A 17070-nucleotide genomic window follows, 5' to 3' on the forward strand; every position below is an offset into this window, starting at 1 on the left:
GACTCTGCTGATGACTCTGGCATGATTCTCGACACCGGTCGTCTTTCGCTGCCAGGCCATTCCCGGCTAGTATTGACGACGACGACGACGACGCATACATGGTCCAATTGCCTCCTACGTTGTCCCGATCCAAGCGCGCGCGAGACGTAGCTCTTGGATGAAACGACTGACCCCGCCCGCGGGCTATAGTTCCTTGGTCCGTAACAATTGTGATGCAGTAGAGTGTGTAGTCAGAAACTCAAGTTAGTTAGTACTACGGCCTAGTGTGTGTTGCCCGTTGCTGTGAGAATATCCCGGCCCGTTGTCTTTCTTTGGTCATGTGGGAAGAAACGGACGAGCAGCAGAGCCTCCCTTGTTGAGAGCAAACGTACAGGGGGGGGAGGAGGATAATGATCCATCCGCCCCAGTTTCTACTATTAGATATATCCAGGCACCTACATAACTTTCTGTGCCTTTGCATGTGCCCCATTGAGACCTCATTGACTGCGTAGGAACGGTGATTCGTACGAATGTAGTATGTATGTATGCATGCATGTCATGCACAGCTGTCGTTGGGGTGGTTGTTAGACAGCACAGGGCCGGCGGCCACGGGAAGTGAGCTCCATCCGGGCAAGTCAATCTCTCAACAACACACGGCCACAACACCAGCACCCGCATTCCTGCGCCTTTCTACCTCCACCTCCTCGATTGTTGAAGCTAGCTAGGCACGTACATATGTACATACATCACTGCGCGGGCGTGGCACGGCACAGGGCTGGACTGGAGGCGGGTGGGCGGGCTGATGAGAGCAACAAGCTCCACAAGGCATGGCATCCATGTCATGATGTGATGATGGGGCCATGGAACGGCCCAGCCGCCGGCCGCCGTTTTGCCCCTCCGCTCGATGCATATGAATGGACAAAAGACATACATGGCATCAATGTACGGCAAGAGAATGATGAACCGTTTGGGGGGCGCGCATCGTATGAGCCGATTCGCGCGGCGAAACACGCATGGTCTCTCCGTCGCGCGCCCTTCTTTCCCCTCCGAGTAAACACCTAAAAGCAGTGTTTGAGCTGCCAAAACAATCACAACACGTTAGTAGTACGAGGTACCTACAGCACTGCTACAACAACAACAAAACACCGCTACAAGCGGCGACTCAAGGGAGGAGTCCGTGACTGGCCAGCGACGTCGCAGCGGTCCCCGTCTAGCCCACTGCTGGTCTGTTTGAAAACCTGCTGGGGGGACAATGGCCCTTGGCTCGAACTGGGCAAATCCAGTACGGCTTGGCCCAACCGCGAGAAAGAAGAGGGCAAGGCTCCAGTAGCTCCCCAATCACGACGCCGTCTGTCAGGATGGACGCCTTGGACGCTCTGCAATGGAAGGTCTGTCTGGCTGGTGTGTCCGTCCATCCAGCAATTATTGGCCGGGCTGGCTGGGCTGGGGCTGTCCATGCGCTACCTTAGTAGCTAGCAACAGGCTGTTCAGTGCTACCTCCACTGCAGTGACTGACTGGGCTGAGGCCCCGCCGCGGGGCGAGCTGGACAACCCAACTGGAGCCTTCGCGCTGCACCCCGCTGCAGACCGGACGCGAGCCTGCGGCGCTAGGGGCTCAGCGGCTCCTCCGATCGAGCTCTCTTTCCAAGTTGAGTCCCCCCCCCCACTTCAGCAGAGCGCGCGCGCGACGGGCCAGCAGCACACGCGCCCCAGCCCAGGCCAGCAGAAGGCCTGCCATCCCTGCAGCGGCGATCTATCCCGGCTGCCGTCGCCCTGGACGGTGGGGGGGGACACATCACGGATCCATTGGGGTGCTGCTGGGTGGAAAGAACATTCGTTAGGTTAGTTCGTTAGCACTTAGCCGCTGGAAGCAGCCCCCCTCCCCACATGTGCCTCTCCGTGTGCCGTGCCCCCTCCCCGCGGGCCTGCGCTTTTGTTGCAGCTCCGTCAGCGTAATCTCCAGGGAAGCGCCGCTTGCTTGCTTGCCCGTCCGTACGCCCGCTGCCCGCAGGACGCCGCCGCCGCCTCTCTCGGTGCCCAGACGAGCGAGCCAGCGAGCGAGAGAGCAAGGTCTGGCTGGGTTGGCTCTGGGGCAAGGGGAGAGGCCCAAGCTCCGTTTTTTATTGGGGGCCATGCGCTGTTCGTCGTCTCGTCACGTCCATCACGGCAGGCTTCCGAGGAGGCGGCATGAAAGTCGATGTGTGCGTGTGCGTGTGCGTGTGTTGTGTTTTGTGTGTCGGCGGCGGCTGCGGCTCTTGTTCTTGCATGTTGTGGATGTCTGTGTGTATATGCGTGTGTGTCTCCAGGGCTGCGCGTATGTCTGTGTGTGTGTGTGTGGCCGCTGATGACCCGGGCTGCGTGCGCGCGCGCTGGCGTCGTCCCATGCCTCCCCTCTTGGCCCATCTTCGCAGAGGTGCCAACTTCCAGGTTCATCCATCCACCCAGGCTTTTCGTACCTGAACCTGCCCAGGTGGTACGCAGCGCCTGCGCCGCACTCAGTGGCCCCCCCCTCCCATGGGTAGCTTGCTCCCCCAGTCTTTGTTGTTCCAGTCCCGCTAGCAACCGCCGCCTGCCCTCTCAGACAGCGCCTTCTACCTACTAGAGTAGCGCCAAACTCCCATCCGCCATTGAGCTCCCACAGGGCACCTGCACCAGCTGCACCACCACCAGCACTACCACCCGCCACCACCAACGTCCGCCAGCGCCTCCACAGCCGAAAAAACAACAGTCACAGGCCGCATCGTCATCAACCTTCCCTCTCGCCGTGCCTCGCTCGCGGTCCCCCCCTCGAGCCTCCTCCTGCGCCGCCCCTACACCTCTCATTTTGCCTTTCTTGGGCCGCAAACCGCCGCCGCCGCCGCCGACGACGACTCGACCGTCGACCGTCGACGCATCACTCCCCCGAGTGTCCGCCAATTCGGGCGCGTTATCCCTTGGCACCTCCTCGTGCTGCTACTGCTGCTGCTGCTCGGGGCTGCTCCCTCCAGCTCTTCTCTTCCCCACACGCTCGCTCGCTCGCCTCTGCCGCGCAGCATCGCGCATTCCTGGGTGGAGTGAGCACGACAAATCGAACCGACGGCACACGCTCGACGACGATGCAAAACCGCCTCCCCTCGGATACCCCTCAGAGCACCCTCGTCTAGATTTTAGAAATGTTCGCCCTGGCCTCGCGCTCCCCGCTTGCGTAGAGGAGGATTCCCTCGGCGACGACCATGCAGGCCGTTCCCACCGTAAGTTTCATGGCTGGCTCTCCCTCCCTCCCTCCGCCTCTGCCGCCTCCCGAGTGATGTGTGTCACCACTCCCGCCTCGCCCTCCCTCGACGCCCGTCTAGCTCGAAACCTTCTTGTCGTCCTCTTCCCCCCTCCCCTCATTTTTTCCTGCTCCCTCGAAGCTTCATCTTCCTCTATCGCGTCGTCGTCATCATCTTAGTGCGCCCCCCGTTGCTGCTCGCAGCCTCACTAACCAATCGTCTCGTGCAGCTCGTTGGAACCGGCACTGCCGTTGCTGCGGCGGCCACCGGCTTGGTCTTTGGCCAGTCCTCGGAACCCAACCCTCCCGCCACGGCTCGGGGCGCATCGCACACGAGGACGATATCGACCGACCGCGTCCTCGAGCTGGACGAGTCCCGCCGGCCGAGCACCAGCTTCTCCCCCGTCCGCCCCGCCACGACGTCGGCCACGCCGTCCACTCCAGCCGATTACTATTACTCGTCTCCCCCGCCGCCGCCGTCTTCGCGGGACACTGTGTCTAGGCCGCCATTGTCCCGCTACCAGCGGCCGCACTCGTCGCAGTTCTCTTCTCCTAGAGATTCCGTTAGGAGGCATTCGTTTCTGAGGCACCACGGCGACCTGTCCCCGCTGGCTGTGGCCGAGGAGTCGAGGGAGTCTCTGGCGTCCAATGGCTCCTGGATGAGACGGCTGTCGATGCGTCCTCTGTCTCAGCACGACGGCAGTAACAGATCGAGTATAATCGCCGACTCGACGTCAGTCGCTTACTCGCTCAGCTCGACGTCTCCCATACTGGCTCGGTCCAGCTCCACGGCACCGCCTCTGCCCCCGAACAAGCTTGTCAAGCGGGCTCCCTCGACGCGCCTGCCCGAACCTGGAGATTCGCCAGCCCGCCGCCCCAAGGGACACCGGCCTACTCTTCGTCGACCGGCCACGAGCCATCAGAGGTCCGCGACCCTCCAGCAATTCCGGGCTGACATTGACGTGGCCGGCTCCGCCGCGCACCCCAAGTATTCCTTTGAGCAGCCAATTTCCCCCGAGGAACTTCTTGGAGCGTCGCCCATCGACCCGATACCCGCCACGCAGGCTTGGTCTGCCTGGAAGTCGTTCTTTCACCTGAGACGAGCGACCAACGCTACCCCCTCGGGCCGCTCCCTCGGGGACAGCAGCCCATCGGCAGGACCCTCTGGCATAGCGAGCATCTGCCCCGACAGGAGGTCGCGGCAAAGAGCCTACTTGCTGAAACCGAACATGATTTCTGCACCGCTCGTGCCCGGCGTCCAGCCGACGCCCATGAGAGCTGAGGAGGATGCCGGCCGACACCCCTCTGCCGACACACCCAAGGGCCTGAAGCCCTCACCAGAAATCACCGCCGCGCCGCCGACGCGGACCAAGCGATCTCTCTCGGCGAGCCTTTCGACAGCAGCCAACAACTGGGTTCTGAAGACGTCAGGAAGCCTGCGTCGACCTAAACGAGGTGGCGACCAGCACAATGACCAGGGCGGGAATAAGCGGCACGTGTCAGCCCCAGCCGGCGGCTCGCCGCCAGCCATGGTGCAGCAGCGCCAACACCACCACCAAGGAAGCAATACGCCCGAGAAATCAGCAAGCGCCCCGATCGTCCCAAATGCGCAGGGGTCGACGCTCGGCTCAGCTGCCTCTATCCAGCGACCATGCCATAAAAGAGATGCATTCTCCCCACTGCCCCCGCTTTCCATGTCGGGCTCTGCAGCTGGATTCCATGACGATTTAGTATCGCGTTCCGGCGGGGCTCGTCACGGTCGGCCTAACCAGCCGTCGGGTAGCTCGACCAGTTCCGCTGCCATGTCGCAGCTGAGAGGATCGCACTATGAACGATGCTCCGTCCTGGAGAGCTCGGACGGCGACGGTCGCGGTTTCGCGTCGGGCGACGAGGACGATACCGACTTCAAGAGCGACACCGTCTTCGATTCGCTGCGGACCCTCTCGTCGGCCCGCGTACGGGCGGTGGAGACGCCGCTCGAATCCGTGTACGACGAGTCGCCGCCGAGCACCGCCGGCAACGGCAGGACCAAGCGCCTCTCCATACACGAGATGCTCGGCGGCCGGGGTTGGGATGGCGGCATCAAGATCATGGAGGAGGAGGATGAGACCTCGTCTACGCCGGTCCGTGCCGCCAAACATGCGGGGGCTGGCTTCGCGCTCCACGACGGCGCGGACGAGCCCCGTTTCAGCTTAGAGTCGTCGCACAATGCTGTTTCACAACCGCCCAGGGACCCGGGTCGCTTTTCGATTGACGACGATTTTGACGAGGATTGGACGAGAGATGACGACGGCCCATTTAACGCACTCTCCCCCCCGTCACAGGGCCACCACCACGCCAACTCGCTCACTGCCCGAGGCATGAACCCCAACGTGCGCCTTGCCCTGGCCAGCATCGAAGGAGACGCGACACCCCGGCTGCGAGGCGACGCCCATCGCAGCGAACGCCCGCTGAGCAACCTGTTTGATTGGAGCGAGCCGCCCGCTCATGACAAGCAGGACAGCAACGGGACCGGTCTACGCCCCAGGACGTCGTACGCCATGCCCGAAGTGGACTTGAGAGGCGGCCGTTCCGCTACGCGCAAGGTTCCCGCGCCGCTGCACGTCCGAAGCCAGAGCGTTCCCGTCGTCCACGACTTCAATGACGAGTCGAAGCCCATGGGTGCCAAGTACGGCACCTGGGGCCTGGGCACCAAGACTGTCTCCGAGGACTGGGACGAGGATTTTGAGTTTGGCGGGGCGAATAGCGAATACGAAGGCAAGGGCGCCGGCGAGGTGTTTGCCGTTCCCGAGTCGATCCGCGCGACGCAGCCGAGCGTCAGGGCGCATTCGGGTCAGATACGCGAGCTGTCGCTGCTGGTCAATGACCTGAAACGCCTCTGCCGGCACGGCCGTGAGCTGAACATGCTCAGTGGGGACCAGCGGGGCCTGTGGAAGGAGGCTGAAGGCATCATCGCCCTCGCATCACCCGACGAAGACGACGTGAACGAGGATCACCAGTCCATCGCGTCGGCGGCCCACACGGATGCCTTTGATATCAACGAACGTCTCGTCGAAGACGGCTATGACGCCGCCTCGCTCGACCGCCTCGACGCCGCCATTGACAGCCAAGAGCCGGCCATGTCGAGGACGGCGGTCGTGCGAGAGCGGCAATCTCCCCGACGCCGGTCCGTCTTCTCCCCGGAGGATGATATTTTTGGAGGCAGCTGGCCGCTGGCAGATGGCGACGCACCTTCTTCCAACCGGCCCAGCCGGCCACGGACGCCAGATAACCGGCCGCCCAAGCCCAACGACGTCACCGGCATGGTCCGATCGGTCATGGAGTCGGTGCAGAACCATCGTGCGCCCCCGGAACCGATGCCCTCGCCCCGGGGCAACAATGGCAACCCCCGCGTGCACTTCGACACCAACAGCCTCAAGGCACTGGTAAGGCGAGCCGGCGAACTGCGGGACATTTTATCCGACAGCATCCGCAGGGAAGATCAGATCACACAGAGCCCAGCGAGGACACCTCGACACGAGCGTCGTCTCGAGTCCAGCCCTGCCTTTACTCGCGTCTTCGACGACCCCGGCTCAAGCCCGCCTCGACGCAGCGCCCTTAAGAATCGCGCCACAGCCTCCATCATGGAGAGCCAAACGCCAGAAAAGTCGCCATCCTCGGTCATGGGCCGGCGCGCACCGATGATGACGGTGAGCTAGGCGGGGCGGCATGACCCCCCTTGCGTCACATCCACCTACATGGCACGGCCTGTTATATCACTGGCTCGCTGCATGCGCCTTGTACGAATCAAGTTTTGTATTGGATTTTGTGAATATCAATTGCCACGGGGCCCGGAATATCGCGGATACATACGCCATGTCTCAGCCCCTGCCGGCCATTGCGCCTGTTTGTTTGATGCGCCCAGGGGCGAGGGGACAGCTTGATCGGGAAGCTGGCGCCGCCCGCAGCGTTCAAACAGGCACACACACCCATGCTCCGGCCATCGATCCGCTGGTCGCTGCGCTAATAGCCTGTTGTGCGTCCCACGAGACGAAGCCACGACAATTGCTGGCGTCGTTGTATACCATGCCCGCCGTGTCGACATGACTTGTACTGCCTTCACGCCGCAGGGATGCATGCTATCACACCTCAGCGGGCGGAGGCCGAGATTTACTTTGTCATTCACGCATTCCTTTTGTGGAACATGCCCGTCGAGACGCCTCCGACACGTCCATGGAGGCTGTAATGATATCTGGGAGAAGCCGGCATGCCCGAGCTTCGACCATGCGCCTAGGTGGCGCCGAACGACATGGCTGAACGAGCACCGAAAACACCGCCATCTTCCCACAGCACATGCACGACCCCGAACCAAACCGAACCCAACAACACCCACCACCTACTTACTACTTATTCATCACACATACCCCAACATCCGACAAACCTGAAAACTTCAAATACAGAACAGAAACCTTTTTTTGACGCAATACTCGTATGACGCATTTTGAGACGCGCGCGTGGAGCCAAGCAAAAACAAAACATGGAGACCTGCAAAGGAAGAGAGAGCGAGAGAAAGAGAGAGAGAGTGTGTGTGTGTGCGTGGGAGAGGCGATTTGACACATTTGCACAACACGAGGAGCACTACAGGATACTGGGAGTTTCCCCGCGGGGAGGGGGAAACCCGCCTACCCAAGGACGGGGGAAGCCAAGCCCTGGCGCGGAGAGTGTTGTTACATGATGGGATGGGGCAGAGTGGCCAAAAGACGCGGGACCAGCTGTGAGGATGACGGGAGATGGCGGCTCTCCCCCGGTCCTCGGCCGAGTTTCCTCGGCCGCTTTTCTGGGTCACAAGTCTCTGTTGCTTGAGTAGTAGTCGTTTTTGTTGAGCACTTGATGAGAATTCACGGATAGAGCCTCCCCTCGCGGGGGCTGATGACCACCACAACCATGACCATGACCACAACTGTGACTGCCACTGGTACTGCGGTGCCCTTTGTTTGGCTGAGTGTGCTGCGCTGCCACCCGGTACTTATTGCGTGCACTGTTTAGTCGACTCGTGCGCCGTGCATGTCGTGGGTACGTATATAATACATACGCACAGGTGTCAACACTAAAACCTGTAGATTGACAATCCGCCGGAAAATTAAAAAAAAAAAAATCTAGTATACATATGCGCGCGCGCGCGTGTCATCTGAAACGTGTTGTGTGTGTGTGCCCGTGAGTGAACCCATGGAGAAAAGGAGTGTAACAAAACACATGATAAAAAGGAACGGGTATCTACTTTGTATCTCCCAGCGAGGAGATTGCCGCATGTGCACATGCATTCATTGCAGGCGTGGCTGCTCCCCTAGCATTCATCGCTTCTTCTTTCCCCTTCCCAACATCCCAACATCCCAACATCCCAAAAAAAAAAATCTGAATTCAATCAATCAGTCAATCATCATCATTGCCTTGGATCGATTCCCTTGCCGCCTTCCCGAACGTGCCTTTACCTACTACCCTCGCCGTCACCCAACTCCTTGATGTGCAAAAAGATCAAGAATAAGAAACCAAAAATAAATAAATAAATAAATAATTAGAAACCTTTACGAGGCTGTTGTTGTTGTTGTTGTTGTTGTTGTTGCCTGCGCTCCGCCCCGCTCACCTGCACATGCTGTCTGGATCGCCATTCACCGCCGTGGTGAGGTAGCCCGACGCCGCGGGGTGGACCTCCCCGGAACTGGTGTCGAGGAGCGTGACCGCGAAGACGGGGTGGTGCTTCGTGACGTCGAACCCGGAGGGCGCCGCCGCCGCCGCCGCCACCGCCATTGACGGCACGGGTCGGGCAGGTGATGGCTCCGTTGGGGTTGCCGCCGGGGCTTTGATGGGGGCGCTCGCCGCGATCGCGTCACGGAGCGCAGTTGCCCATGTCGCGGGCGTGGTCGGGCCGCGGGCGTTTCTGCTGAGGGCGTGCTCGGCGGCAGCATCGACCTCGCCGGCCTCGATGGCGTCTTTGAGCGTGGCTTGCCATTGCGTGCCCGAGACGAATTCTCCGACAAGGGGAACCTCTGCGACCCCGCCGCCGTCGGGCTTGTCCGTGGCCGCTGCGGTGGTTTCTGTCTGCCACTGAGCCTCCGAGACGAATTCTGGGACGAGGGACAGCACCCTTTTGCCCTGCGCGGGCTTGCTGGTCGCGCTCGTTGCGGCATCCCCCAAGCCGGTTTCGGGGCAGACCGCGAAGACGCTGTTGATGGTAGACATGCCCGTGACGCTCGAGTGCGCTGAGGAGCCGTCGCTGCGAGGTGTCTCGCTGCCTGAGTAGGATGACGTTCCCCCGGGAGTGTTGGGCCTGACGGATGACAGCGAGACCCAGTCGTGCGAGAACGAGTGCCTCAACGGGCTAGCCCAAAGGCCGCTGGACTGGATTGGCGGTAGTGGCTGTTGCTCGGTTCGCCGGTTAGGTCTCGTTGCCTGAGCGGCGGGCGCAGCGTCTCTGTTGAACACGATCGGGGTGCCGATCTGGAACATGCCTCGAGGCTCTTCGGTGACCTTTGTCGGAGCAGGAAGCCACAGCCCAGTGTTCGTCTCGGACAAGCTGCGCAGAGCCTTGTCGCCGTCTGTAGAAGGGCTGCTCTGGCTCTCAGTCGAGTCGCTCTTGGACGAGTCCATGGGTGGTGGAACGCTATCTGTGACGTCCATCGCGGGCAGTTCCTCGTGAGCCGAGTGGTGTTGCGGTTGACCCAGCGTTTCACTGTCGTTCCTATCACTCGAGGCCCACAGTGCCCTGCTCTCGAGACTCTGAAGCGGCTCCGGGCTTCTTGTTCTGCGCCCACTGTTCTCGGGTAGAATATATCTCTCCCACGTCTCGCTTTCTGGATGCGGGAGACCCCGTTCAACAGGACTGATGGGTTCTGGTGCAGACCAGAGCCTTTCGAAATGAGCGTCTTCGTGTCGTGTTTGGATGCTGCCAGAGACGATTGTGTCTTGTTCTTGCTGTGCGACCGCCTCTGATGAGTGGTGAATGGCATCGACTGTTATGCCTATCGACTTAGATACGGTTGGTGAAGAAGGCATCGTGTGGCGGACCCCTGATTCATTTATAGCAGGTTTTGGCGGTGACCATAACGACTTGGACGCGAACGAGACACTAGACGAACCGTCGTCTCGGCTGTGCGAACTTATCTGCTCCTGGGACGGAATGATGGCCTCCAACACAGCGGTAGGCGGTGGAGTGGTGATTTGTAGAGTCCAAAGTCCCGATGAGGAAGATGAAGCTGCGTTCGCTGCATTAGACTGAGTCGTCGAGCCAACCTCATTATCAATGCTGGGGAGCCCGGTCTTTCGAGATGCGACGCGTCCGTCTCCCGCGGCCGCCATGTAACCTTCCCAAGCCGTGAGGTTTGGCTGTGGCAGACCACGGTGCGTTTTAGCTTCAGGGTCGGAGTCGCGCCTGTCGACCCAAAGCTTGGATGATCCTGGAAGGGTTGGAGACGTAGTCTCTCTGACGAGAGGCGCGGTCGTTGGTTCAACATCCGATGCCGCTTCGTCTAGAAAGGCATCGCCATCGAGATAGTCCTCTACTATGGATGCTGACGCAAGTCGTTCCTCTTCCTGACCAGGAAAAAGACTCTCCCTTGACGGTATGTTGTCGGACTTGAGCAGGCTTGCAATCTCCCACAAAGTCGCCTCGTCAAAATCATCGTCGCTGCTATCCACGCTATCCCCATCACCCTCATCTTTTTCATCGTAATCCTCGAAAAATGAAGCGGGATACCTTTGCGACTCAAGCGTGCGGATTTGAGATTCAAGTGTCGGGTACAGCGGACCCGTGCGAGGCATGGCTGCCGCCGGCGCGGTTCCCGGACGCATCGAGAAGGTGAGTGGAATGGTGGCTACGTCTGATCTCTCCCCCCATGGAAATTGGAAGAGACCCAACGTGTCGCGTTTCCCTCTCAAGGGTTGCGGATTTTCTACAATGTCGGGAAGAGTTGATATTCTCTTGGGCCGACGCGGTGGCCGCATCGTGCGCGGCCGGGTAGCCTTCTGCTGAGGCCGGCGCAATGACCCTGGGGGTGATAGGACAAACCCTGGCGAGAGAGCGGACCCGTCAACCGATCCGGAACTGATGTTCTCGCCGCGAGACCCCTCGAGACTCTGGCTCTCAGAAAAAGATCGCCTGGTGACTGGGCGCTCGGGCTCCGTCTGGGTTCTGACAAGAGGTGCTGGCGACCCTGGACCCAACGGCTGCTTGGGTGTCTTGACTTCTGTGCTATCTGACGCCGAGACGGAGTCGCACATGACAAACCCTGGGTATTGCTCTAAAACAGCGTTCTTGACCATACCGTCCTCGTTGTTCTCATCATTCAATACGTTGGAGTGTTGGCTGTGTGCGCTGACGGGCCTTGAATCAGTTCCGTCCTTGACGGAAGGAGACTTGGCATCGACATCCGGCAAGCCCGGCCTTGGCTGAGCCAGGGGCACGGCCTGGGGTGGGAATCCAGGCCGAGTAATGTGCACCTGGTTGGCAATAGCTGTGGCAGCAAACTCGGGACTGAAGAGATGGCCATCTTCAACAGCTTCCCCCGGCCCCAACGTTCTGAGGGCCGGACTGTCCGACTCTACAACCCTGACAATGGGCGACACATCGAGAGAAAGGCTGCGCGAATTGGTACCGGGGGTACTCGGAGACGAAATTGCTGTCGAGAGAGAGATTCGAGTCAAGTCATTGTGCATCTGCTGCCACCGGCTCTCTTGCATCCCCATCTCCTGTTCGAGGTTCGCTAGGAGACTTAGGCGTTGCTGATCGTACGTATCCGACTGCCCGTCAATTTCTTCCAGCATCCGGAGCTGCTGCTGAATTTGGTCGAGGGCCTCTTGAGGACTCTCAAGCTGGACCGGGTCTGGCGCTGGATGTCGGCGGGGCCGCATGGGTTGACCGAGCAGCAGCGGCGGCGGCGGTGTCACGATTCGCGTCTGACTCGTGCTCTTCCTGTTCGAAAAGGTCGGACAGTGGTCGCCCACGCGACGATGCCAAGATGCTGTGTTCCGGTCGCCCTGGCCTACACCTTGGTTGCGCTCGTTCTGTGGCATGGCTGATCGATCAAGCATAAATGTAACAGTCTCGTGGCCATCATCGTCATCATCATCCGCCGGGAGCAGGCCGTCCATAGTTCTTTGGGGGCCATCGCCCGGCCATGCTGGCGGATTGGACAGCGTCACAGCTGCTTCCGACTCCAAGTGTCTTGCACTTACGGTAGGCGCTATCGTTCTATTGGCAGTTGAGCCCTCGAGGCCAGAATGAGCCGAATTGGGAGATGTTGGGAATTCTTGCGTTTCACTGGGAAGCACCATGGAAGACCGTCTATTCGTGCCCTCGCCGGATGAACGATACCCGGCGAGAGGGCCGTAAGGTGCAGACTGCTGCTCCTCTTGCGGACTTACGACGGTGTCAATGCTGAATTTGGACACTGCCTTGAACGTGGATCGTCGTGACCGCACTTCCGATGCCTTGTAGTCGTTGCTGTAAGAGGACGGAATGGGAGGCACGACTGGTCTCTTGACAGTGCTGTTCGTAGGCGTTGGAGGTATTGAGCCCGTCGCACTCGCCGGGAATAACTTGAACTTGCTGCCTCCAACCCCTGGGAAAGATGAAGACCGCCGCCTTTGAGCGCGTGTGTCGTCGGAAGAGGGCTGCTCCGATGATGGCTGACTCGCGATGTCCTGGTCTTTCTCAGAACCCAACAGCCCGGCACTGAGAGGATAAGTAGCAGTCTCGGGCGAGCTGTAGGACAACAGTGGCATGGGACTGTGATTCAACCTCGCAGAGCCTCTCGAGGATGGCGAGTATCGTGAGCGCGGGATGGGGCGCGGCCGGTGGACAATTGAGGCCGCGTTCGAAGTCGGGCTCGTGTCGTCCGCGACTGGGCGCCGTTTCAGGATATCGCTCAAAGCTCGGTCCATCGCTCCCCGCGTTGGGCCACCAACATCATCTTGAGCGCCATTGGCGACCATGACTGTTTGATCCTTCGCCGTATCGATTTCCCTAATTGGGGTCTTGTTCGCTCCGGCTCGAGGATTGCTCGGTATGCCATTCGTCGTCCTTAGCTGGACGGGAGCCTTTGGTGGTAGGGCAGGCTCGCCCTTGGCGTTCGGCGGCGACAGTGGCCGCTGCCTAGAAGGGCGAATGTTTGGCCTGACAGAACCATTTCTGGACAGTTCGGCCAGGGGACGATGCACGCGGCGTTGGCTGTCGGAGGTCTCGAGGGTGGCTGTCTGGCTGACTCGCGGCGAGAGCGGCGGAACCTGAGGTACCAGAAGCTCGACCGAATCTCTTGGCGACGAACTAGAGGGCTTCTTAGATCTTTTATCATCGATTGCTACGGTGTCCTGCATTGGTCGCATTATTGCTGGAGATTGGTCACTAATAGACTTCGTGACGTCGTCTGTTGGTAAAGCCGCCTCCTCCATAGGCCCTGAGGGCCCAGGAACGCCCTGTGCTGTCTTTAGTCGGAGAGGTGACCTCGGGGGGAGCGCTGGTGGTGACGTGGCCGTTGAGATGCTTGCGTCCGCGCCATCCTGGCGCGCAGAGGCAGATGAAACCCCGGCGGGCGCCTTGACTGCCAAGAGCGTCTGCCGTGACTGTCGTGGAGAACGGCGCCTCAGTTCGTCTGTCATCGGAGATAACAATTGAGCAGACGATGTGGTCATCGCAGCTGGGGTGGGCGGGTTCGCGGACAACGCATTCGCTGGACTAATCTCCTTTCTCTTGAACGTTTGAGCTTGGGTTCGAAGCTCATCTTGCGACAAAGCCTTGGCCGGGGTTACTGGTTGACTCGCGTCGAGCTGGCCGCGACGCTCCCTTTCATTCCTTGCTGCTGTGGCCAAGTCCACCATCGTCATCTTCTTCAATGGGCCCTCTTCGCTTTGAGCTGTTAGAACTGGCCGAGATATGACGGGTTTTCCCCCTTTGACACCCGTCTTCTTAAGTGGTCGGGGCTGGGATGCCGACAAAGTGACTGGCGCTTCTGGAGCCTTCATGGGAGGGAACAGCTCCCCCGTGACCGGCAAGCCCCCAACGCCAGCCTTGGCCTGTCCGGGATTTGGACGGCTTATGGTGGGGAGCCCGGACATGTCCTTTACTTGACGGGAAGACCGCGTTGTTCGAGCAGGCTGAGTCGTTATGGGAGCCCGTGGTCGGCCTGCGAATGCGCGGTCCGCCTCGTCTTGGGTAGATATATCCTGGGTGCGAGTGCCGACGTTCGGCATAGCCCTCGAAGGGATATACTCGGGCCGACTGATTGGAGGGCGGCGGGATGTGTTTGCCACGCTCTTCGCAGTCAAGCTGGGGCCAAAGAAGGCCACAAATGCTGACGTTGTTAGCAAAAAGGAGCCGGTTAACAAAGAAATGCGGCATACCAATCACAAACAAGACGCCAGCCGCAGCAAGCACGACCCGAACGGCAAGATCGAGTGACGGGATGCCTAGCGTCAGAGGAACGCCGGCCTGGTGTTTAGATGTTAGCAAGCTTATGCAAATGCTTGGGTAGGGGATTGCCACTTACAGCAATCCACACCGCAAGGGACAGCGTGACAACAACGAGAGCCTTGCTCCGCTCGCGGTCCGCCGTCTTCTCTGACACATCCCTGAATATCCCGGCGGAAGATGCCCGGATGCAGAGCATGAGAACAATGAAGGCATCGGCGGCAAGGACCGCCACGCCCAAGGCAATGACAAGGGTCGTACCGGCGCAGACGGGCTGGAACTGAGGCCTCTGGACACCAACGAAAATGCCGCCGAGAATGAAACGCAACACAATGACTGCTTGAGGAAAGAGGATGCCTAACGAGGCTCGGACGTCATTATCCATGCTCCAGAACAAGAACTCCTGAAGCATTATTCGAGCAAGCTGGTCGAAGGCAGAGGCGACGGCCACAGCAGCTTGGCACCCCGCCGCGGCTGTAGGATGGATGAGGGTGGCGACGAAGGCCGTCGACGCCCAAAGAGACGAGCATATGAGAAAGATGATGAGGACCAGCCTCGTTCCGTTCCGAAAGAGCGAGGAGGATCCGGACGCGCAGTGAAGAGAAGCAGCCCCGACGGCGGCGCTCACGACCATGCCACTGTTCCCCGTTAGCTGACTAGATGGCTCTATTGGGACGAGCAGGAGGAGACCGACAAGGCAAAGGTCGATGCGAGAGCCTGACGACTGGCCGCGTCCGCCATGGCGGCAACGCTGCCAGGGGAGGACCGACAAGGCAGACACCCAGTCAATGGGCGAGAAGAGAGAGAGACGACAAGAAAAGGAGACAAAGTAAGATATTGAAAATGCTACGCCATGATGGCTCTTGACTGTTACTACGCCATGTCGGTCTACGGCAGCCGCGCGATGACAGCAGTTCAGCTGCAGATGGAGTGAGGAAGAAAGACTGCGCGACTGAGGCAGGACAAAGCCGTCGTTTGGGAGGGCCCGGACAGCCAAGGGGCGTCTGCAAGCGGGCTGCACTCCATAACGAACTTCCATCGCGGGCTCACGGAAGCAAGTTGCTCACACGAGGCGGCTGCGGCACCAAGGCCGGCCATGCTTGTCGTGCCGGGTCAAGGGCTGGTGTCGCATCATGGGCGGCGGGCGGACAGGCAGGGCGCCGCAGGCTTGTCTCACACCAAAGAAGTCTGATACCAGGGGGCCCATCACCGTGTATCTGCGACGACGGGCACGGCTGTATGCAAAGCAGTGCGTGCATAACCTCTAGTCGCCCCTCACGTTGAGTAAGAGAGTCATTTGTCTGGGACCAATGGGCATTGTGGGTGGTTACCAAGTCACCAAGCATCAGGTTGTATTTGCTTGGCGAGGCAGACACGGTCGGTCAGTCGCTGCTGGATTGAAGCCGTGCCATCCATTGCCAGCATCGCCGACGAAGTTGGCTGCGACTTGAAGGGGCGCCACGTCAACGGGCAGTGCGAGGGGCGACGGCTATGGGTTGGCCGTCGCTCGGGCGCCCGAATCGACACGGAGCGGGCTCCCGCGCCACAGATCCTTTGGCTGGCGGATAACTCAGTCTTCGGGTCGGCTACGGTGTTCCAGCGCCTCGACGAAGCGTCACCGCACACGACCTGACTGGCGACGAAGCCAGAGTTGGGAGTGGCCTGAAACACTGGGGTGCGGCCCACGTGCTGGGTCGGAAACCTAGCGCGGCCATGATGAGTCGGTGCCTCGCAGCCGCCAGGGGGAAGGGATCCCGGTGCCATCTAGGACGCTAAGTAGGCTGGCTGGGCTGCCACCTACCCGGACGGCGATCGACGGCCCTGTCACAGTTGGCGGAAGGGGGGAGGGCGGGGGGGCCTTGGGAATTAAGGTGTCACGACCGTCGCGGACGATGGCGGATGGAGGTTGAAGAATGAAGAGGGAGATGGAGCTTGTTTCCTGCCATTCGTGTGCGAGGGGGGTCCTGGTGCCTGTCTCGGTACGTACCCCGAAGAGCATGACACGGTTGTCAAGTGTGTCTGGCGTCTGGATCTGGATCTAGAAGTGGAAGTGGCAGCAGGACAGGGGTCCAGGCTTCTTTCCTCGCGCCACTCTGTACTACCACATACTTCCATCGTACGAAGCTGAAGATGGCAAGTCCTGATGGACTAGCCACGCCTGCACCTGCCAAGCGAGGTGCGCCGCGGCACGGCGCCGAGGTAACTTAGTACCTTGTGTACCCAGGTACCCCGTAGGGCAGGGCGGCGTGTAAGTCGCCGTGCATTCGATGCTGCGAAATCTCAACGTTTGTTGAACTTGCCGCTTGCTTGCTCGCGGTCGGCAATTACCAGGTACAGAACGTGATTATTTGTAGCTACGAAAGGACCGCAAGATGTTTTTTTTCTCTCTCTCCAAGATGGCAGT

The 17070-nt window shown here is 60.1% G+C and overlaps 2 protein-coding genes across 4 annotated transcripts; one reads left to right on the forward strand and one right to left on the reverse strand.

The window, feature by feature from the left end:
- Nucleotides 1-2267: 2267 nt before the first annotated feature.
- Nucleotides 2268-8148, forward strand: JDV02_004510 (uncharacterized protein). Of its 2 annotated transcripts, XM_047985732.1 has the most exons (2): nt 2268-3209; nt 3460-8148. In XM_047985732.1, exons 1-2 carry the CDS (start codon nt 3192-3194, stop codon nt 6925-6927), a joined length of 3486 nt encoding a protein of 1161 aa, XP_047841709.1. In that variant the 5' UTR covers nt 2268-3191; the 3' UTR covers nt 6928-8148. The 2 variants fall into 2 exon arrangements, with proteins under 2 accessions (XP_047841709.1, XP_047841710.1); XM_047985733.1 differs by having other exon boundaries at nt 2414-8146.
- A 161-nt stretch (nt 8149-8309) lies between these two features.
- JDV02_004511 (uncharacterized protein) lies at nt 8310-15407 on the reverse strand (the record flags this gene model as incomplete). Of its 2 annotated transcripts, XM_047985735.1 has the most annotated exons (5): nt 8310-9300; nt 9350-14550; nt 14600-14687; nt 14746-15304; nt 15361-15407. In XM_047985735.1, 5 exons carry the CDS (start codon nt 15405-15407, stop codon nt 8875-8877), a joined length of 6321 nt encoding a protein of 2106 aa, XP_047841712.1. In that variant the 3' UTR covers nt 8310-8874. The 2 variants fall into 2 exon arrangements, with proteins under 2 accessions (XP_047841712.1, XP_047841711.1); XM_047985734.1 differs by having other exon boundaries at nt 8595-14550.
- Nucleotides 15408-17070: the final 1663 nt, after the last annotated feature.

The sequence above is a fragment of the Purpureocillium takamizusanense genome, chromosome 3, assembly GCF_022605165.1.
Source record: "Purpureocillium takamizusanense chromosome 3, complete sequence".
In the NCBI taxonomy this organism is placed as follows: Eukaryota; Fungi; Ascomycota; class Sordariomycetes; order Hypocreales; family Ophiocordycipitaceae; genus Purpureocillium; species Purpureocillium takamizusanense.